The 24,159-nt window shown below is 42.2% G+C and overlaps 1 protein-coding gene across 1 annotated transcript in view; it reads right to left on the reverse strand.

Annotated features, from left to right (window-relative positions):
• CACNA2D3 (calcium voltage-gated channel auxiliary subunit alpha2delta 3) overlaps positions 1-24,159 on the reverse strand; it is a 781,884-nt gene that overhangs the window by 422,055 nt on the left and 335,670 nt on the right. Inside the window, exons 6-8 of the mRNA XM_057705866.1 lie at positions 6,519-6,650; positions 831-891; positions 586-736 (exon numbers count right to left, since the gene is read on the reverse strand). Of these exons, the coding sequence (XP_057561849.1) occupies positions 586-736; positions 831-891; positions 6,519-6,650 (344 nt within the window). The remainder of the gene's footprint in view (positions 1-585; positions 737-830; positions 892-6,518; positions 6,651-24,159) is intronic.

A 24,159-nucleotide genomic window follows, 5' to 3' on the forward strand; every position in this document is an offset into this window, starting at 1 on the left:
CAATCCCTGCAACTCCACTTGAGAAAATGCCCAAATCACCCCCTACCCCCAAGAGCTACTGTGAGGAATGAAAATAATATAAATATGAAGAGTAAGCAAATGGCACCCAGCAGGCACTTAATAAATGCCATTTTGTTTCTAAAGCTGAGATACTCTTTGAGCCTTAAACTGCTCTCTACATTTTCTTTGTCTTATCATCATGACTACTATTACTATATTTGTCATCAGACTAATCTAGCTTAAAATTAATTTCCACGTGAGAAAATCTAGTAGTTTAAGGAAAATCTTGCTAGGTCTAATTACCGAAGGTTCTGAAAAGGTTGGTTCTGCAGGAAAACTAAATCTGTTGCTATTCTTCCAGATGACAGTACCTGAGTGCTGGTGAGAAGAAATGTGCTCAACTGCTTTCCCAGGCCCCGAAACGCCTCCAATACCATGATTCAGTGAACTCACGTGGGACTAATGGGCTCTCGTACTAGGGCATCTAATGCTATGTATACAAAAGCAATAAGAATGTTAACTGCTTACTGCTGAAAGATCAGATGAATTCACAGTGCAAAGAAAGCACGAAACAGCTGCACTCACAGCAATTATGTTGAAGAAGTCGTCATCCCCCAGCGTATCCAAAATAGATGAGACCGTTTGTTTTGCGATCGTCAGACGGAGCCCTTTCATGCTACCACTGACATCCACTAAAATGACCACGTCTTTTGGAGAAGTCGCTGCCTGGATGTACCTAGATCAGAGGAAAATTAAATAAAAGTGAATCCTGAATCTCTCTGCAAGTTTTCTCTTTTAAAAAATAACTAAGAGCCTTGACCATTTCCTACCATTTTCGGTTCCTGCAGTCAAAAGCAATGACTCCATTCTCATCTGGTTCCCATTTAATCCCTAGAAGAAAAATGGAGTTATAAGAAACCCAGAAACTTCAAATATTTATTCATAGCATTTCAAGGCTGCTCTGCTTTGCTGATTGAACGAACAGGGTGAAAAATTACATGCAAAGACCAACCCTGGGGCTCATCACATGCTCAGTCACCAACTCTGGGAAGGTGCTTTAGGGCTGGAACGCTATAGCAGACACGGCCTTATTTAGCTCAGTTGCTCAGAGATCTGCTAGAGAGTGGTGACATCTTTAGTAACCTGCTGTCCATCAAGAAAGGACATGACTCCAGCCGCTTCCCATGGTTAATGATAAAGTTAGCCAAGGTCATTTCTCATCGTCCTGCACGCTGCTGGACCTGGCTGCATCATTCATGGATCTCTGGGCAGAGTCAGGCTCCATCCCTGGACCTGACAGGTAACGTCTAGAGCATGGGGGGTAAAAAGTACTCAATATATTTCCCTGTCGGAATATACACAAGTCTGTTCTCTCTTCAGTCCTGGTTTGGCTTGGCCTTCTACACCGAAATGAAATAAAATGGCCCCAACTATGCTGCATAATAAAGTTTGAATTTGTCTTTGAAGCCTGCGGGGTTTTCCCCTTACGTAAAATGGGATCCAACATCCTTAATCTCCTGGCTTGCAGACTGGTCAGGATATATCCAAAGTTCACATTCTCTATTTACAACTTAGTTTTTAAGAATAAACTTTCATTTAAAAAGAAAACTGTTTGCTGCCTAAAAATAAGATAGAAAATCATTGATTTCCAACCATCAATGCTGCTCAGGGATGGAGGATTCGAAACACAGATTTTGGAATTAAAAAAATAAAAACAGAAAAATTATTTGACTGAGATTGTAGTATTGAGATTCTGCTTTCCAATTAATAAGGGCTGGTTCTCCGGACCACACTGGGCTAATAATAGGCATGTGCTTAGGATGACATCACTAAATTATTCCAGAGGTAACCATGAGATGGCAGTTTGTAAACCAAAGAGTCATTTTGTTCTGTCCTCCTTGTACCTACATTTCCCACCTGCAAATGGACCTAATTTAAAGGTTCTCTGTAACAAGTCAGAAAACAGAAGTATGAGAAGCCACTGCCAATTGAAAGTTATTAGATAATGAAGATAAAATAAAAGTGACATGATATTGTACACTAAAGGAGAAGAATGCAATTTATTAAAAAAAAAACTGACATACTGCATTTGTATAAAGCCAAGAACAACTAGGATGACAGTCTTGACATATAATGAAATTATATCCATAGTGAGGCTAGGTAATGTTCCAATATGTAATTCCACAAAGAAATGGTTTGAGCCCAAATAAAGAGAATTTTTTTTTAATGTGTTGACCCATGGTAGACATTCAGTGGACATTCCTTGAATTGAATTGTGGCCAGTGTTCTTAGACCACAACCATATCTGATCATCCTCCACCTCACCCCTACTCTGCCACCCTTCCTCCATCACAGCCTCATCACTGTGTGCTCCACTGGGGGAGAAAACACGAAATTCTGTTTTACTGTCCCAGCATTTAGGCCAGGGCCTAGGGGGAAGGAATTAATGACATTCAATGCTCTCCTTTTGGACTGAGATCCATTCCTTGCAATTGGGCTTATAACTCCACCCAGGTACTGATGAAACTTGGTGCTTTTCAGAAAGCCTCTAGGGAAGAATCCTTCCTTGCCTCTTCTTAGCTTCTGGTGGCTCCCAGCAATGCTTGGTGTTCCCTGACTTGTAGCTGTGCCATTCCGATTTCTTCCTCCATCTTCACATGGCTGTCTTCCCTCTGTTGTCTGTGTCCTCATAAGGACAGCAGTCATAAGAGATTTAATCCTAATCCAGTATGATCACATCCCAACTATATTAGATAGGCAAAGATCCTATTTCCATGAAAGGTCACATCTGAGGCTCCAGGTGGACATGAATTTGGAGGTCAATTATTCAACCCACTACATGTAAAACATGTAGGACTTATAAAACAAAAGTGAGAGGTGGCCACAGGGTGAAGAAGATTACCCCAGACAGAGAGAACCACGTCTGCCAAGGTCTGAGAAGAGCACAACAAATTCAAGGAGCTGAAGGAAGGCTGGTGTGGCTGTGCAGGGAGGATGTCTACACAAAGGAAAGAGCCTAGGTGACAGCGGGAACCAGGAGCCCCAGGCCCTTCCCGGTCAGGATAGAAGGTACACACTGAGGGGATGAAGACAGTACCTCAACACAGTTCTAGGCACAGCTGCCCTGGATCTAACAATAAAGATCACACCTTGACTCAAAGTCAGGGCTGGATGGGCCCTGGAGGATCATCTTACCCACACCTGATCTTTGTGACCAAATCTTCATTTCATAGCAGGGACTCCAAGACACTCAAAGTTCAACAGATGTTCCTGAGATTTCTAGTTAGGACTAGGACTTGATCTCCCAAATCCCATGCCACTATTCTCTTCCTTATACAGGCAATGTAAGGAGGTTCCATGAGAATTTACCGGATGTTAGCATGAGTTAAGTGAATAAAAGTACAACTGGGTTCTATGCCATGGGAGGACATCTGAGGGCCTTTATTCTGCTTAAGTTCATCTTGAACCTCTGCCGCTGGGACAGAAAAAGGCAGCATTTCCCAAACTAATCTGAACATTTGTTGTGTTCCCAAGAACACAACAAAATGATTTAGGAGACAAACTTTAGAAAACCCTGGCCCAGATGGTACTGTCTCTCCTAGGATATTTTAACATTTTAGTGTATAATATTTTGTACAAAAAGATATTTTGAAAGTGTTCAAGTAATCAAATCCCAGAGAAATAATACTTGGTTCATCTTAAATCTTTGACATCCAGAGAATTGTTACTTTACCAAGAAGTACCGCCAGGAGCCATATAATTTCTGGAAGTGTCAATAGGCCTCATGGGATCCCACCCAGGCTGGCTGGGGCATGAATCTCGAGATAAAAGGAACGGTGCAGTTCAGCAGCAGGTTTCACTGCCATTGAGCCTTCTCTCTGCATTACTCCAGACTTCATGATCAGCATCAGTGATGCCCAGCCTGCCTTCCTCAGCTTTCATAGGATAAGATCCCCAGAACATTCAGTATATCCAGAGGTGAAACTGAAAATAACGTCGAAATCTCTACTGCAGATTCAAATGCTCAAATTGGATTAAATGTAAAATATTGTGCAATATTCCTATATCCTGTTGTTTCTCTCCCAAAGGTATTATAAACTAATACTGGAGGGAAATTAATTTCATCTAAGACAACACATGTCTGCATAGTCTTCTTGGCACATTAAAATGAAGAACAGGGCCAACAGCAGAGCCTAACTCAGTATCATCTGAAGGTCAGATGATTCAATAAATGTGTTCCCTGCTGGAGCAGGCTGAAACTGAGTTTCTGTCACTGGCAACCAAAATCTCTGAGAAATGCATTTCCCCATGAGAGGGAGCTTCAATGGGGGCAGTGACCCTTTCTGCTCACCATTTTATCCTCAAGGCCTCACACAGGGCTTGGAACAAAGTAAGAACTCAGCACACACTTATGTAAGAACGAACATCCCTTCTGCTTAAGGACAACTACACTTACCACTGATTCATAATATTGTACCACTCTAAACATGAAAAGAAGCATCCTAAAAAGAAAAAAACATCCTAGCAAAAGAAGCCCATGGATCCCTCATCTAACAATCATAAATTTTATGTCCAGGAGTAAGAGGTGTACTCTCTGTTCAGAACCAAGCAGTGAGTGAGCACTGACATGTATCAGAGCAGTGAAGCCCTTGGGAGGACTGTGACTCATGTCTTTATTCACACAGAAAATATGCAGAAATTTTACAAAGTCAAAATTCTGCCACAAATGTCATGAAAGAAGTGTAAGCATTTCTGAGTCAACTATTCTGATTGTGACTGACAAAAACCTTGTACAAAAGTTAATCTCTCCTATTAGATAAATCCTTTATGAGGATTTTCTTTTGTTATGAACTGCATGTTTGTGTCCTGCCAACATCCATAGGTTGAAGAACTCCTATGTTCTGGTACTGAGAGGTAATTATCCTTTGGAGGTAATTAGGTTTAAATGAGGTCACGAGAGTGGAACCCCCATGATGGGATTAGTGTCCTTCCAGGAAGAGTAAGAAATGCCAGAGCTTCCTCTCTCTCCCATGTGAGGACACAGGGAGAAAGCAGCTATCTGCAAGCCAGAAAGAGGGGTCTCACCAAGGACCAAGCCAGCACCTGGATCTTGGTCTTCCCAGCATCCAGAACAATGAGAAATAAATGTTTGTTGTTTAAACCATCTAGTCTGTGGCGATTGTTATGGCTGCTCGAGATGACTAATATTATCTCTATCATCAAATTTCAAATTTGAAACTTTCAATTTAGTTTGAAGACTTCCTGCTGGTAGAGACAACAGATGATCTGTGGTTTCTTCTTATTTGCTCCACCTTCATCCAAATGCCACGTGGTAAGATGTCCTTGTGGCTTCCCTGATTGATCAGCCCCCCATCGTGCTTTATTTTCACAACATCTGCATTAAATTTACTCTCTGTTGAGTATATCAAAGCAGACTGCAATTTGGTGACACTGGAACTTTAATAGACCGCTGTTTATTATAATGTTATCTTTAATAGGATGTTTATTGTTTAAATTTCTGTGAGCTCCATGCATGCCCTGCTGAACACAGCTCTCGGGAAATGTTGAATAATTTGGCAAAGCAGGCACTCGGCAGGCAAGTCTCAGGGGACAGATGCTATGTGCAGGGCAAACAGCTCCTGAAGGTGAGGCTGGCAGTCTCTGTGCTCAAAGTGGGAAGACATCAGGTGCCTAGTCTTACTTAATGAAAACATAAAAGACTCCGCTTAATTGCTCCAAGATTATGCATGGCGTTTTTTCCTTCTTTTAGGTTGAGCTTGTTAATTTCTACAGCTGTGATGTTGGCACAATTGCAGCCTCGAGTCCTGTTTTCACAACTTGTAAGCAAAATTAAAACTTCCTTTTTTAATTACAATTCAAACCAAGCCAGAATTAAATTCCTACTGCAAAGCAGAGGACTGAGAAAGCCCTAGAAGAAGCACTTGTTCCAAAGTCATGATGGACAAACTCTGACAAACACACTCATTTGAGGGTGCCCTTGGTGACACTGACATCAGTAGTGCTTTGGCCATTTCAACCTCTTTCTCCAGGGGCAGTCAGCTTTGAAGCAGGGACACCTAAGCTCAAATTTTTTCCATTTCTTACATTTTTCAGTCAGAATTCAACTCAGCCGATTATGGCTTGCTCCTTTCTCTGGTAATGATAACGACAATAGTAGTAATAGTAGCAAGAGTAATAAAAGCAATCTCTTGTCTAGAAAGATTAAATATGGTACATTCCACACCCCAATTCCTCACTTTTGGTGGCGGCTCTGTGAACTACTCTATTGAGAAAGATGCTGAAACCACGTGTAGGTCCAGATGCCTTATGTGGGTGTGCACAGGCATGCAGATGCCACATTGCATTCCTATCCTGTACCCTGACAACAGGGTAGTTTTAATAGACTTGAACTTAATCTTTCATTTTCCCCTAAGGGAAAGGAAAAAAAATTTTACCCTAAAGGAAAATATCACAGGATCAGTAACTTGAATTATAATTCCCAATGTAGGAATACTCACCTGGATACTGCCTAAAAAAGCCCTTTGCACTTCCAAAGTACTGCCATATGAGACTCGGGTCACGATCAAAGTTATCTACAAAAACTTTGTTTAGGGATTCGGACCAATAAACCCCATTGACAATTGCTGGATCTGGGGAGAAAAGGGAGAGGGGGGAGAAGAAGAATGTTACAAACCGAAGTGAAACAGAACCCCAACTGGCATTCCACCTAGCTGGCAGATATCCACATGGAGCCCATGCTGCAGAAAGCTGTGAAGAAAGTTAATAGTTCCTGAAATGTTTAGCTCCTGGGAATTCCATACATTAGGACTTCCCCATATTGCAGGAGCCCTCCAAGTCACCCAGGAAACTCTACTGATGACTCCTTACTTGAAAGGCACATCCCTTTTTGGGTAACTTTCAATCTGGCTGAGCAAACAGTTCCTGAGAAAGCGAAGAGAGATCTTAGCATTCTGTTCCACTTTTCCGCTCCTGAGTCAGAACTCAGCATTAAAAACAGGAAAAATGTGGGACTTCCCTGGTGGTCCAGTGGTTGAGAATCTGTCTTGCAGTGCAAGGGATGCCAGTTCAACCCCTGGTCAGGGAGCTAGGATCCTACATGCCACAGGGCAATTAAGCCTGCACACCACAACTAGAGAGAAGCCTGTGCACTGCAACAAAGGAGTCCATGTGCCGCAACTAAGACCCAATGCAGCCAATCAATCAATCAATCAATCAATCAATGGATAATTGAAAAAAAAAAACACAGGAAGAATGTGTTTTTTGTCACTGCAATCACCTCAGCCAACACAGCACCATTCCAATTCTCTCCACCTCTAATGTAAAAGTTTGCTTTAAAAACAAATAAATAAGTAAATTGGAATTACATAACTAAATCTCTCTACTTTTGTTCAGCAGATTATGAGCTCCATAAGGGCAGGAACGATCTTGCTTTGGTCTCCTGCTGCACACCTTTGACCAGCACATGGCAGAAACTCCAAAAATGTATGGATGGATAAAGAAATGGATGGATGGATGAATAAAACAAAGGTTGTTCTCCAATTCCAGACAACTATCTACTCTTTTTCCCTGTGATCCCATGAGCACATCTCTTTTCCTCACCCTTGACAGCCCAAAGATAACCCCTTGCCTTCTGTCCACAGATGAGAATTAAGAGTGAAGACAAAGACAGGAAATAAATATTTCCTGCATACTGGTCAAAGCAAGGTGGATCACTGAGGATGCTCTTTAACTGTCCACTTTCTTTTTTAACTTCAGAAGATCCTGTTTCAAAATAATGCAACACTCAGCAAAATTTTGTTGTAAGAGCATAGATGATTGTTCAGTCCCAGTATGATGAGGGTAAGGATGAAGACAGGATGAGCATTTTAATAATTAGGAAGAGGAAGAGGAGGAGAAAGCTTTGCTGAGTCCTTCCTGTGGGGCAGGCACTACACTCATCTTCGCTCCAATCACACCCACCACAGCCCTCCAAAGCAGGTCCACTGTTGTCCTCCATGCTATCTATACAAGTGGAAATGAAGCACCAGGAGGTCAGGTTCTTTCCTAAAACACCCAAATCACACATGGCAAAGCCTCTGATCTGTGGTTTCCTTATTTGTAAAATGGGGATAATAACATCCACCTATTTCGGCTGTTTGGAAGCTAAAACACATTGACAGAAAGGGACTGATGGCCATAGGCATTCACAAAGCCTTCAGGAGAGCTAGTTCATTCCCCTGGAGTCCAGCATCCTCACCAGAATTCCCTGTGGGACTCTGAATCACAGCAACCCCACTGTGACGTCCTCATTCCAAAGACCCCTCCATACTATGCAGACAGGGACGATGGGGACACATTCTAACAGACCAGTCTTCAAATTGCACAGCAAGCCAAGGAGCAAAGAAATGCTTATGTAATTAGAGATGCTTATGTAAATTAGGTACACTGCAAGGAAATTCACTGTTGGCACTGGCGCTCACCACTCCTCCTCCCCAGTCACCTGCCCTTTGTCAGCTGGTTTCCCCCAAGATGTGGAGGATGAGACAGAGCCTGCGATATGTCGCCTGACCCAGCAGAGACATGGCGCCTTGTCTCACTGTCTTACCTCCAGCCTGTCTCATCTTTCAGACCATTTACCCAGATTCAACAGGCCACTGGGATCCTAACTCTCATCTTAAAGATAAATGCTCTAACTCTTGTAAAATATAATAAACCACATCCTAGACTGGGAGAGTGAAAATGATCAAGTTAACATTTTCCTGCAAAGTAATTCTGAGTAAGACTTCATCCTGGAAAATGGAGTGCTTTACTGTTCCTGCCCAAGCTTGACAATAATTACTGTGACTCACTCCCTGCTACGAAAGCCATGTTAATTAATCCACAAAGGTGCAAATACAATAATGACAGTGAAAAAATCCACAGTTCTTGCCTCTTCCATCAATGACCTAATCATAAAAACCTTTCACAATTAGAAGCAAAAATTCCATTTCACTAGCTCTCTGTCTCAACATATTAAAGAGTTCACCAGTTCCCAGTTAGACAATTCTTTCTTCTTGAGCATGGTTTCTTTGGGGGTAGTAAAAGGTTGCCCATTTCTCCAGGTGGCCCTAGTAACCTAAGATTGCTCCCCTCTCTGGGAACTGCAAGCACCTTCAGAAATGCAAAAAGAATTGTCCTGCCTAAGGATCATTTCACCCAATTCATTTGGACACCACATCTTGCTCTGAAATTATGCCTCTTTAAGAAAAGAAGGCTTCATTTTTCCCAGGCTATGGTGAACAAGGGAAGCAGAATTACTAAAAAATACAGTCTAGTTAAAATAGGGGCTGTGTTACACATGCCTGTTTGATTAAATATTTTAAATAATACTTCCTTGGGCTTGTGAAATAATCACAGTGTATTGATTTCACAGGACTGCTTAGCAAGTAATTCTAGTAGAAGGGAATATCCTGAATTGCTACCCATTGTTACAGTTATCTAAGAGATTGGGGGGTGGGGAAGAAAAAGGTGACACTATTAAATGGGGCCTTCATCTAAATATTTAGGTTAAGAACAAAAAAAAGACAAGTAAAGTTGGTTTTCCCAACCGCACCGACTGACAGAAAGCGAAGGTGAAGCAGCGCATTGCACCCCGTGTACCCAGGTCCCCAGCTCCTTCCACTGTCTGCTGAGGAGGAGGGGAACACTACACTGGGGATGGGCCAGCACCATATCCTGATGTTCCCGCTATGGTTGCCGAGCTGATTTGCTTTCTTATGGCCACTTGTAAAAGTGACAGCATTCTCCTAAGTAAGCAGGTTTACCTCTTTCCTTGTTTGTGTTTTGTTTCAAATTTTATTTAAAAGCCCCCCTTGCTTCAATTGGGGTTCTTTAGGAGTGTTAGATTAATCCGAGTTTTGGCTTTTACCTCCACCCCTAATCTGAGGGGTATAATGGACTGTATCAGCTTCCTGTGGCTGCTATAAGAAATTATCACAAATTGGGTTGGGAGGGGGACTTAAAATAACAGAAATTTCTTCTGGAGGCCAAAAGTCCAAAATTAAGGTGTTAGCAGGACTGATCCCTTCTGGAGCCTCTGAGGAAGAATCTGTTCCATGCCTCTCTCCTAGCTTCTGGTGGTCGACAGCAAACCTTGACGTTTTTTGCCTTATAAACACATCACTCCAATTTCTGCCCTCCATCTTCGCTTGGCCTCTGTGGGTCTCTGTGTCAAATCTCCTTCTCTTTTTCCTTTAAGAAAACCAGTCACTGGATTTGGGATCCACCCTGAATTCAAGATGATCTCATCTCAAAATCTTTAGCTTAATTACACCTGCAAAGAACCTATTCCAAATAAGGTCACATTTGCAGGATGTACTGGTGATTAGGACTTGGACATATCCTTTAGAGGCCACTATTCAACCCACTACAGGTACTCATACTCCCTTAATTATCGTATACAATATACCCATATTCCATGGTTGTTAATGTACTATTTTTAAAATCTTAGTTTAATAGGTGCAGGCCTTTTTCCTAGTGAAGGATGTTTAAAGGCCTTCTCTCTTTTCTTCTTTATGGGAACAATTCAGATTTTCATGTCAGCATTATAATTTTACGAGCTTAAAATTCTTCCTGACCTCTTTCAATAGGTCCTACCTGTAGTGCACCAAATTAAAATCATTTCCCTTAATGTTTACTGTTGTGTCAATGTCCAATCTCTCTGCTCAATAAAGTTAACCACATAACATGGTCATTTTCCCCAATTTTCCTGTCCATTCTGCATCAACTTATGATTCATATCGGTCAATATCAAGTCCAGGAATAGCAGTTCTCCCTCCTATTTCCTCTACCTTCTGAAAGATTAAATTACCTCCGATGCCAGTCAAAAACTTATCATATGTTCAGCTTTTAGTAAAACAGACTACTAGCAGATGTTTAGAGAGTAAGAGTCCCACACCACCTTTCTGATCAATTTGCACGTTGTATCTGAAAAGCACTCACACATCCCTGCTCTGTCTTTATATCATACAACCCATCAAAAAATCACATTTGTAGCTTCCTTTTTTATTTCCACCCAAATAACTGCTCTCATCTGTGCTTTCCTCTCAAGTTGGCACTTTGCTACATAGAGGTCACCTGATGTTGCAGATGGCTGACATTCTCTCTACACACTCCCCCTTACACACACGCACACACACATTTCCTTTTAGTTCTACTTCCGTGAATGAGTAGCCATCACATTTTAGTCCCAAGGTCCATCCTCCTGTGTCCTGAGATGATCAGCCTCAAGCAAATTAATATATGCAGAGCACTTCGCACAGCAACCAGCACATACAAAACACTCCATAAATATTGGTCATTATTTTCTCCGTGTCTTAGCAAATAAACGTAAGGTTCCAAGAAGATTCCCAACTTTCCTCCCCGTTCTCTGCAGTGTGCCTCTGGGCAGCACCCCGACAGTGCAGTCACCAGTCTAAAACTTGGGCTCTAGAGCTGGAATCCCTGGTTTGAGACCTCACTCGACTCTTGTCAGCTAATGGCCTTGGGCTTGTGGCTTAACTTCCCTGAGTCCCAGCGTCTCCATCTGTAGAAGGCAAATGAGAGCAGCCCTCCCTCGAAAGCTGGTGATATAAGGCACACAGGTGCCCAGCAGCAGGAGGTCTCCATAACTGTCAGCGGGTATATCACCAGCTGCAGCTCTGTGGTGAGCTCCCCGCCTCCCCACCCAGGATGGCCCAACTGTCCTAGGACATCCAGGTAAGGCTCCACCATGTGTCTTCCTCCCTTTCTCAAATTATCAGGGCCAGGCACTCTCAATGACTCTTTCATTTGTTCATTCAATGAATATTTATCGAGTACCTACTATCTCAGGCATTCAGCATTGAACCAGACAGATCATGAAGCTGGCATTTCAGTCTAAGGAGGGGAAACGGAAAAGAAATGAGAATTCCAAATAGAAACAGGTATGATGAAGAAAATTAAAAGGGACGGTAGGCTTGAGAGTTACCCTGTGTGATTAGTCAGGGGAAGGGAGTTACTCAAATTGGGTGGTCAAAGATGACCTCTTTGATGAGCAACCTGAATGCTGGTGCTAAGAAGGCACCAACTCAAAACCCCCTTAGCCAGCAAAAGCTTTCTAGGCAAAGGGAACAGCAAGTTCTAAAGAACGGAGCTGGGAAGAAGCCCGGGACTTGGGGAACAAAACAACAAAGCCACGGGTGTTGCTGGAGCCCTGTGAGCAAAAGAAAGAGTTACAAGATGGGGCTAGAGAGGTCGGCAGGCCACAGTGAGGATTTTAGCAGATTGGCAAAGTCTCCTACCAGGTATACATTTTCTAACAGACATAATCTGTGCTCCACCAGTACCAAGGCCCATCATACTTTTATTCATGGTTCCAAAATCAAATTTCTTTTTTTCTGAAATCTATAGCCAGCATAGCCTACCTTCTTTTTCCAGGACACACCCTTCAAACAATCAGGATCTTTATGGATGCCTTAGTATTTGAGTTTCCTCTCCAGACCTCAAAGCTACCTGATATTCCCTCCATCTTTTTTTCTCAATATCATTTATTCTCCAGTGAATTAGCAGCACTGTATTAAACTTGCCATTTTCTACCACAAAACATGGGTCCATTTCTAGAGAATCTGAGCATACGTGAACAATTATAGACTAATATAGAATTACAAACTACCGTTACTCAAAAGCTATTGCTTGAAGGGAAAGGACTGAATTCATGTTCAACTGGCCCTTGTAAAGAAGGTATATATTTCCTGCCTTGAACAAGCTGGAGGAAGGATCTTGGGCTTTCCTAAAGATCTTTGAAGGTATGTGTCTCCTCGATATAAAATTACACCAGCACAGGGATTGCTGGGGGCACTAAGTCCACGCAGTTTTCCTCAGCACCGCATGCTGGACCAGATACCAGAGGAGAATGGCTGGAAAGTTTTCATGTCCCCCATTTCAGTAAGCAAATGACGTCTCTCTCATTCATTCTAAATAGATCATAGATTAAATAATGAACACCTTTGATGCTAATTATCAAGCACTTAGTATGTATTTGAAAAGAGCCCTTAATGTGTGTTGAATTATAAAATAGATTTATTAGCCAGATATTTACCCTTTCTCTAAACTTAGTGATGTGCTAGATATTAAATGCAGCTTGGCTTTTCACAAATCTGGAGGCATTTTCTGGCAGTCCTGGGATGAGAGGAATGAAGAAGACTCATGGCCCAGTGCTGAACCACTCTAGATGGAGCTGAGAAGCAAAATGAGTGGGGAACACACCAACCAGTCTGGCAAAACCTAGAGGGTACTCTAGACTATCAGCCTGTTGCCTTGATGTGCTAGACTTTAGGGCTCATTCTCCAATGGGCTTGAGGGGGAGGGGACAGAGTGGTCCTGGCATTGCCAACTGTAATTTTAATTGCTGGAATTCAGAGGACAAAGAGCTGGGGTGGGAGGGATCTGGGATGAGAACCTAGCAGGACATAGAAGACCCTGGGCTGCAGGCTGTTGGCAATCTCAGGAGCAATGGAGGCCCCTGGAGGGTTTGAAGAGAGATCAGGAACACACTCCTGCCATTTGGAGAGCAACCAAGCAGGAGCAGGAGGGTGGGGGTGAAGGGACTGTTTAGAGGCTTCTGCTGTCCTTTCAGGGGGACAGGATGGAGCCTGCACTAGAGTGGCAGGGTGGCAGAGTTAGAGAAACCAGTGGTGTAGAGAGGACAAGGTCACCAAACAAGTTTTGCACTCTGAAGGCAAGAATTTATTCCAGAGGTAGAAGCTCTCTTCTGCACTGTCCCAGCAGCCAAGCACAGAGTCCTCTACAGCAGGAAACCTGGAGGACAGTGCTCCAGAGAACTGCATCCCAGGGAAACTCACCCAAGGGGAGCCGGCATGCTCCTTAGATGGCACAAAAATGGAAAAATCTACTGATGGAAACAGGGAAGAGTCTGTCCTCCAAAAGCTGGATTGCCATAGATTTGCTAATACCAATTTCTCTGTTGCAACAGTCCTCAAAATGTACATCCCTGACAGCCATTCTTGCAGTGTGTTTCTAATTGACAGAAGTTATTCATAAGCAGCATGAAAGAGTGGAAACCATAAGAAAAAGAAATCTTCAACCACACATTGGGGTGTTGGCAACCTCCAGCGCGACTCCTTCTGGGTGTTGCTACGGGCTCACGTGCTGCCAGCTGCCCTGCATGCCTCATTCTCCCCTGCATGCCTCATTCTCCACCACGCTCACAGCTCCTGGGAAGGCACATACTATTTATGAAGGACGGGAGAACTGAGGTCCTGTCAGGGGAAAGCTCCACAGCCTGAGATGGGCTAGGCTGTCTTTTCACCTGAAGTTTCCCTCGGTAGAGGCAGTACGGGAGATATGGGTAGAGGGTGGGTGGCACTCAGAGACACTTAGACCTGAGCCTCTGTCTCAAATACAGCCCCCCCGCCCCCCACCAAAGTAAAGCCAAATAAACTTACGCATTCAGACATCAAGCATTTAAAAACACCTAGGGTATCTGAAGGCTTGTCCTATGTTCCATGGTTGGGGGTGGGGGGGGGAGACAGTGACACGAAGAAACAATTCTGCAGAAAATGATGTTATGACAAGTCACACACAAAAAAAGACAAATCCCAGCTACAGAACAGAATATATAGCTGTCATCATTTAGTAAGAACCCATTCCCGATATTCACTCAGAAAGTCTCCTCTCATTCCAACCTTTTGGAAGAGAGAAAGGAATTTAAACATTCCTCCCTTCCATCTTGTGGCTCCCAGTAAAATATGATTTCTGTGAGCCTGCCATCTGCACTGATGCTATCAGCTTTTTATTGATATTTAATATAAACACAGCCCTGAGGCTAGCAGGTACCCTGACAGGGTCTGAAATATAATTGCCAGGGAACTGTACAAATGTGTGTAGCAATTAAGGAGCTGTCAGGGATACTGCTGGTGTGAAGACATAGAGCTGCGAGCTGGACAAAGAAAGGCTCTGAATAGGAGGCTGAGGGAGCAGAGGGCCGCAGAGGAAAGAGGGCAGCATATCACCATGCAGCGGGCCCAGAAACCACAGGCAAGGAGATAAGTGGATTGTGGACATTCAAAAAGGAGAAAACACAGCCAAGTGTAACTTCACTGTTTGTTTCTTTGTTTTTTTTTAATTTATTTATTATTTTTTGGGGGTATACCAAGTTCAATCATCTGTTTTTATACACATATCCCCGTATTCCCTCCCTTCCTTGACTCCCCCCCTCCTCGAGTCACCCCCACCCTCCCCGCCCCAGTCCTCTAAGGCATCTTCCATCCTCGAGTTGGACTCCCTTTGTTATACAACAACTTCCCACTGACTATCTATTTTACAGTTGGTAGTATATATATGTCTGTGCTACTCTCTCGCTTCGTCTCAGCTTCCCCTTCACCCCCCGCACCCTCCCAAACCTCGAGTTCTCCAGTCCATTCTCTGTATCTGCTTCCTTGTTCTTGTCACTGAGTTCATCAGTACCATTTTTAGATTCCGTATATGTGAGTTAGCATACAATATTTGTCCTTCTCTTTCTGACTTACTTCACTCTGTATGACAGATTGTAGTTCTATCCACCTCATGACATATAGCTCCATCTCATCCCTTTTTATAGCTGAGTAATATTCCATTGTGTATATATGCCACATCTTCTTTATCCATTTGTTTGTTGATGGGCATTTAGGTTGCTTCCATGTCCTGGCTACTGTAAATAGTGCTGCAATAAACATTATGGTACACGTTTCTTTTGGGATTATGGTTTTCTTTGGGTATATGCCCAGGAGTGGGATGACTGGATTATATGGTAGTTCTATTTGTAGTTTTTGAAGGAACCTCCAAATTGTTTTCCATAGTGGCTGTACCAACTTACATTCTCACCAACAGTGTAGGAGAGTTCCCTTTTCTCCACACCCTCTCCAACATTTGTTGTTTCCAGATTTTGTGATGATGGCCATTCTGATCTGTGTGAGGTGATACCTCACTGTGGCTTTGACTTGCATTTCTCTGATGATTAGTGATGTTGAGCATCTTTTCATGTGTTTGTTGGCCATCTGTATGTCTTCTTTGGAGAAATGTCTATTTAGGTCTTCTGCCCATTTGTGGATTGGGTTATTTGCTTTTTTGGTATTAAGCTGCATGAGCTGCTTGTATATTTTGGAGGTTAATCCTTTGTCCGTTGTTTCATAGGCAATTATCACTGTTTGTTTTTTAACACCCAGAGGCAGAGAGCTGACTCTCCTGAATTTGCTCAGAGATTTATATGGAGAGACGACATGCAGCCTTGAGTCTGGCTTCTGAGAGAGGCCCAGGTTGAGGCATGGAAAGGAATTAGTATTCTGTACTACTTTTAAGAGATGTCACAGGGTACCAGCCTGAAAAACTGGTTTGTGGGTAGGAAAGATGGGGTGGATATGGATGAAAGATGAGCTCTGAGTGAGGAAGAAGGAAATATGAGGCAGCTGGAAGGAGAGGTACAGCAGAAGGAAGATTTGAGTTGAGCCTTGAGGAGGACCACAGAACTCCCCTGAGCTGCGTTTCAGTGCAAGTCCTGCCCACATCTACACTGTCATCGATTTAACAGGCCACTCAGTGGTGGTGGGATGGGCATGGTCATGGTGATGGAGGTACAGACACACCCTCCTCTTTGTACCAGGATCTCATCATCCTTTGAGATGCTGGAAGCCTTAGCCTTTGTAATTGGGTGAGATGGGGTGAGGAAAGGGGGATGTCTAGTGAATGGCCTGGGTTTGGGGGTCAGAATGACCAGGTCTAGTAATACGGTCTTTTGTGCCTTAATTTACTTTTAAATTCCCAGGAGAGAAGCACACTTTTCCAAACTTTGAATGCGACTACCAGATATCTGAGCTACAAACAGCCACAGAAATAGCAAAATAAAGAAATTTTAATCTCCTCTTTCTTGAACCATGGATAGAAAGTGGCTTATGCCCTGTTCTCACCCCCTTCTCAAAACACACACACACACACGCCATCCTAAGTAAATGCTTTCAGGTAGAACAGAAAGGAACTTTTAATGACTTTAGCCTTTGTGTACTTCATTATGGTAGAGTAATTTTAAGCAACACATCAAACCCATGGATACGTAGATTACTGCTCAGAACCAGGCTAGATTTACTTAGGTAAAAATAAAGAGTGAGTCAGTTTAAAGAAAAGCATTAAATAATCAAACAGACATCGAGCAGAAACAGAGGAAGACATGAGTGTGGCCCATGAATGACTGGAGCCGGGGAAATGTAGCTCCAGTGGCTCAAAGCTGCCATGTTTATCACTTCCTCGTAGTTTCCTGCCTAGGTAACTCACACCTCAACAGCATCTACACCGGTGTGCAGGATGGCAGGTTACATGGGAACACATTCCTTGTATAAAGAAAACTGTGCTTTTTCTTTAATAAAATATAAATGATATATCCTCTATGTCTTCCAGCTCTGAAACTGACCAACTCCAGAAGGCATTCAGCCACAAGAATAAGAAAATGTAGTTGTGGTCACATAACAAAGGGCATGTGACCGCTAGAAGCATGTAAACAGAAGTCAGAAGTAGGCCTGAGAAAGGGCAGAAAGATGCTCTAAGAAGCAGACAATGTTCCCTGCAAATATGCTGCAGGGAAGATCCACCCCCTCACAGAGCTCCATGGAGGAAGCCAATTTCATGCCAAGGCAGTTTTGATGGATACGGCACCAGGAGACTGGGTTCACATGGCTAGAACATTACAGGAATTTGCTTTTGATGCTCAATTTCATGTGAAAATCCTCAGGTCATAAGCTCCCCCCACCTCCACCCTCACCGAACCACTGGAAGTTCAGACTGTTCACAAAGAGCATGATATCCACTAGGAATAATAACAGCTTCCAATAATGTTGGCCAAGAATTATTAACAAGGATGTTTTAGCCATCTTTCCACCGGACCCCACTCACCCCACAAATGCTCGTATCCACTGTTGTTTGTGGCTTGTTGAACAATAGCAGTTTGGGCCCAATTAATTGAGACCAAATGATTGAGTTTATGGACCTTCAGAGACTAAATCACACTAGATCCTGGGAGGCAGGGATGAGTGCTTGATGGTCCCCTCCTTTTGTCACATAAGCTCGTGAAAAATCAAAAGGTGTAGGTTTAATTCTATTCCATGATTTGTAAGTAGGATGCACATACAATTTGTTATCCAAACTGGATTACTTTGGGGGGGTATTTTTATTAATATATAGAGATAACTAGTGTAAGTAGGTATATTGTCCACAGAACAGAATGGACAGGCATTCCATTTATAACTCAGCCCATTCCACAAGGAATGGACCTGAATGACTCTGTGTACGCGTGCGTGTGTTTGTGTGTGTGATCTCTGATGTGATGATGTTTATAACCAAAAAGATTTAAGAAAGGAATCATTTTTATACATACATAGCACCTTCCTTTAACAGCCAATCATTGTATGTAAGCCCACGGCCTTGAGTATTGGGGGCAGTTTGCTAGCTGTGGACATTCAGCATGCTCTAGACATCAGCCAAAGTGTTTCATTGATGGGAGAAGAAATGGAGAACATTAATTAATCCACTAAATTGCTTAACTGGATGCTACTTAAGACTGTTTCTACTGTAATTATGTCAATACATCCTCTACTTCTTCAGGCTGGTATCTTTCCAATTAAGGAACCAAACAGCTAAATTAAAATACCTTTAAAAATATTGGCCCATAGAACTAAAAAGATTAGGGGTAGAAACTGCTTCAAGGGTGCATTGGTGCAGAGATTGCCAATGGTTTCACCAAAGCTCTGGTCTCTGTCTTTCTATTCTGTATCCGACTGAGCTAGCTCTATCCTCAGACCCGTCCTCTCACACATCCTGGCTTTTCACCTTACAACCCTTGCCCCACCATCTCCAACCCTTCCCCTTATGAGGCCAAAGAATCCCTACAGCACTTACAGTCATCAAACTTTTCCTTACCCTACTCATGGGTAGAATGTGAGATCTTCAAATGTCTCCTCACTTTCATTGATTTTGACCATTGTATACCCATCCCCGAGCTAATCAAAACAAGAGAGGAATGAGGCGTGCTAATCAATCGGCTTAAACATACTAAGTCTTGGGTCTGATTACAAGCCCAGCAGCCGTGAAAGATGGGTTTCCGAAAGAAATTCAGGGTGGCACTGGCGGGAAGAGGAAAGAGAGGATGCCAAACCAGAAACATCTCCTCCAAGTTTCCAATATGGTCACAAACACCCAAAGAGTGATCTCAGAGGCCACAAAACCCATGGAACTCGGAATTTCACCAGGCAGTAATTCCGTTGAATAATTTAAATCTGGAAGGATCATTCCCCAAGTGAAGCATTTCCATACCACACCGGTGTACAAGAAGTTTGTTCAGTGTTCTAAAAGTGCATGGCAGATAGATGAAAGTTTATCAAGGAAAGTTTAATGCAAAAGATAGATCTTGGGATGCAAAGAAAAAAAATCAAAGAAGAGAGAAAGAAGTGCTTTGTGGACAATAATGCTGCAAGTTCAGAAGACTACATGCTACAAATAACAATGAAAAAGAAAAAAATGTTATTGCTACTAAAATAAAACCAACTAGGCCATACATATTTAACAGGAACTTCACCAAGGAGCCAGCTGCTACGAAAATGATGTATGACAAGGACAGGACTTCAGAAATGGAAGCTGGTCTCCAAAACTTTCAAGGACAGAGCTACTTACAGATTTTAGCTGGAATCATTTTAATAAGGGCATGCTTTTAAGTCAAGGCTTGACAAGTCTTTTCTTAAAAATTTTAATACTCCAAACTTTATTATTTTCTTATTTGTGGAAACATTTATTCAGAAAGGTCTTCTAGCAATAAAGATGCTAAAACTTTTATATAGTGATGGTGGCTTATGTAATCAGTTTGATTAAATAGTTTCAAACATATTTTAAACTGCCAGAGTAGAGTAAATCAAAACTCCAGTAACATTTTGGAGTCCTAACACATTTGATGACTAATTTTATTACAGCAGTTAACTAGAAAGAAAACAAGCCATCTATGCAGATACTATGGAATTCAGCTTTCTTACTTAATCTGCCATGATTTCACCCTTTGGTCTGTTTGATTATTTTTAAATAGCTTGGTTCTATTTTGTATGTGAATTAAAGGGCATATAAATTTAAAGTTGCTGCTATTTTGAACAGCATTTACATGATTAGAATATAACAGTGTGTGTGTAAGAACTGAAAGTTAAGTTACTCATGGAATGTCCCAAAGCAAGGACCATCCATGAAGCCAGGTCAAAGTTTACAAGCTCAAAATAAAAAAGGCTAGCTTGCTCACTGTGAGGTCAGGAGATTGGTGGACTCTATAACAAGAATAAGAAAAGATGTGAAGAGTGGATAATACAGTTTGTTTCAAAACAATTGTTCATCATCAAAGGTAGAATTATTTAAGAGAAAACATGTTACTTAAAACAAATATTTAAGCTGTTCAATATTTGTTCTCTAAAACATATTATGTATTTACCATGTATATATGGAGATCTTATCTCTTACAATTGAATTAGGAATAAGACAGTTAATTAGCATATGGGATCAGTACAAATTCATACCAGAGGGTCAATCCAATGCTTTTGAATAACACAGTCTATATAAGAAGAAAAGGAAAGAGAAGAAAGACAAGAAAAAAATGGGCCCTTTCGTCTTGAAAGTCATGGACTACAATGCAGTTAGGGGTACAAAAAAATTAATAACTTTCTGAGTCCTTAACTTTAACCAGACATTGTCTTTAAAGCAAGGGGGAAAAAGGGTTCAAGTGCTTAAAATCTCTCCAAAACCATTAGCAAAAACAATATGAAAATACATAACAGATGCACAAAGGCGTCTTGGGATGAATATATTATGGACCCACAACTGCAAATTCTAAAATCTACTTAATTGTGCCAAAGAGAAACATATGAAAGACCTTTTGATAAACAAAATGCAGACAATGTTTCAAAAAAAAAAAAAAATCTTGCAGTCTTGAGCCAAGGACTATTCCTCAGTTGGATATTTAAGACTCTGACTAGACCACCAAAACAGGCTCTGCTGTCACGCTGGCCACCTTCGAAAACAGTGACATAGCCCCAGCCTTGGTCGCACACGGTGGGAGGGTGGAATGATGAACGAATTTTACAGGAACATTCCACCTGGGGTTTTTTATTTTAGACCAAACCTAGAGAGCTCTTTTCTAGGGGGAGAGAGTGGAAATCAACCTCTAAAACTAGTTTTATTCTTTCCTTAAAAAATAACTTCTCATCATTAACAAAAATAGCCTCAATATTTGAAAACATTAAATGACCAGGGAGAAAATTACAACCACCCTCATCCTGTTGATGGCCAGGGTTAACACCCTGATGTTGAAGCCAGCTCTTCCCTTCTCCATACGTTTTGCTTGTATAAAATGGAATTGTGCTGTATGCATTCCTTTACAACTTAAACCCTTCCTTTTTGTTCCATTTACCAATTTCCCAAGACATATATCGCCAGCATCTGTAATAGCAGTATAGCATTCCATTTTAAAATGGGGAGAAGTAAAGGAGTCTGCTTCCATGAGTGACATTTTCAGTACCCAGAGTATTTGGAAGGATCTGCTTTAAAATAAACGAATATAACTTCCTCACAAGTGTAAGGAGAAAAGTGTTGGTGAACAGAGAAACAAAGCCTGTGTTTTCACTATAGAAATGTACACACGTTAGCCAGTCCGCTAGCTCGCGGTCCTTGATACGTCCAAAATGATCCTCACAAACCTCTCTCATCTTTCTCCTATAAACAAACAGTACTGCTGTTTCAAATTTTAATTATGAAATACTTTCAGACTTTAAAACATTTGCAAAATATGTAAAAAAAAAAAAAAAGAATTCCATATACCCTTCACCCAGCTTCTCCAAATGTTTGTTTTCCTCTTTTTTTTTAAGAACTTTTATTGAGATACAGTTAACATACAATAAACAGCATATATTAAGAGTGCGCAATTTGGTATTTTTTTCTTATTAGTTATGTATATATGGCAATCCCAATCTCCCAATTCATTTCCCCCCAACCCTCCCCACTTTCTCTACTTTCAAACGTTACCCTCTTAGTTAACCACAGTCCAGTAATCAAAACCACACCTCATACAATACCAGGACTTAATCTACAAATCTCATTTAAATTTCATCTACAGCCCCGGATCCAATCCAGGGTCACACATTACAACAGTGTCCTGTCTCTCGAGTCTCCTCTAAATCAGGACATTTTCTCAGCCCTTCTCTGTCTTTCATGACTTTAATGCCTTCCACCTCCCCTTGCAGTCCTATATGAAACTATCTATCGGGACTCAGAGGAGCCCTGGCTAGTGTGTTGCTTCCTAGGGCTGCCATAACAAACTCCTCCAACTGGGTGACTTAACACAACAGAGATCTCTTCTCTCACACTTCTGGGGGCCAGAAATCTGAAATCAAGATGTCAGTAGGGCTGGTTTCTTCTGGAGGCTCCGAGGGAGAAACTGCCCCAGCCCTCTCTTCTACCTTCTGGTGGTTGTTGGCAATCCCTGGCATTCCTTGGCTTGTCTATGTACAACTCCAATCTCTACTTCAACATTTACATGGCCCTTCTCTATGTTTGTCTCTGCGTGCCTTCTTCACTTCTTAAGGATACCGGTCACTGGATGTAGGGCCCACCCTAAAATCCAGTACAATTTCATCTCCAGATCCTTAACTGTTGACACCTGCAAAGACGCTATCTCGAAATGAAGTCATGGTCTGAGGTTTTGAATGGACATGAATTGTTGAGGGGAACATTATTCAACCCACTAAAATGTTCTTCAATTCAGTTGTTCTAAAATGTATCTTTTTGGACAATGACTAGGTTAGGAGTCCTGTTAGATAATTTTTCACATCATCTTTTTCTGAGATACCATGAGTGGGTGAAAAGGATCATTTAATTTCTTTTTCTTTTTTTGCGGGGGGCGGGGGGGGCGGTACACACCACGCAGCTTGCAGGATCTCAGTTCCTCAACCAGGGATTGAACCCAGGTCACAGCAGTGAATGCCCAGAATCCTAACCACTAGGCAACCACGGAATGCCTAGGATCATTTAATATCTTAAAATAGCATCAAACTCAAAACCCCCTTGGTATCTTGGGGGAGATAACAGCATATTGTATTTAATCTTACCTTTGGTATTTCAATTATAGATAAAATTAAGCAGCAGCGTCACAGTTCACTATTGTTTGTTACTCTAGGTGAAAATGTACCTGTAAACAATCTGTTGACTAGGGGAGAGAGGCAAACACTTCTGTCCATGAAGGCACCAGGAGCTTGAAGCTGCTACTAAATTGGATATTCTTGTATGAGGTCATTATTTCCAAGAACTGCCAAGACTCCAGCTCTGCCTCACAAGCCAAGCGAAAAGGACAATTGGGACAATCACCATGTTCAACAGCCCGGCCGCCACTTGATTAGCGACAGAGATGAGGTTCACCTGCAGGATCTGTGCACTGAAGAAACTGACTTAGGGGGGCAGCCGTAGCTTGTCGTCTTCCAGATGACTGCAAATTGAATCAGGGGTAATTTCACTGCTACCCACAGGGTTTCCAGGCTCACCTCTGTTTCCTCTTCTGAGTAAAACTGCTGCGGGTTCATCTCTTCCAGTCCAGCAGCAGAGCCTGCTCCCATTAGGTGGTCATGCCCGATCCTGAGAAGCCCAGCCACACACAGGTGGGCTCTGAGAACGCTCCCTAACACATCTCATCTCACCGGTCTCACAGTTTACCGTATTTCTTTCTTCACAATGTACTTAATCAAAAACAGGAGACACCCCTCGTGCTCACAAGCATTGAGCTGCCTGCCCCAGCCTCGAGTTTACCAATTTCGAAAAGACAAAGCTTTGGAAAGAGAGCCACATATCCAAACCATGCAAACACACATAACCCATGTAAGCACCATGCTACATGTACGTCTGCTTGGAAGTTAACTTGGATTGAGATGTCTTTGGTCAGGGAAGGCAAAGAAGAGGAAGGCAAACAGATGCCAGTCTTCAGATGGAAACAGGGTGCAAATCGCACAAATACCCAAGTAGCAAAAGAACCCGTTTCGCACGCGCTCACATCATACATACACACACACAAATACAGCAGAATATAAACAATACTGATGGTCCTGGAAA

This window comes from Hippopotamus amphibius, chromosome 13 (assembly GCF_030028045.1).
Source record: "Hippopotamus amphibius kiboko isolate mHipAmp2 chromosome 13, mHipAmp2.hap2, whole genome shotgun sequence".
Classification (NCBI taxonomy): domain Eukaryota; kingdom Metazoa; phylum Chordata; class Mammalia; order Artiodactyla; family Hippopotamidae; genus Hippopotamus; species Hippopotamus amphibius.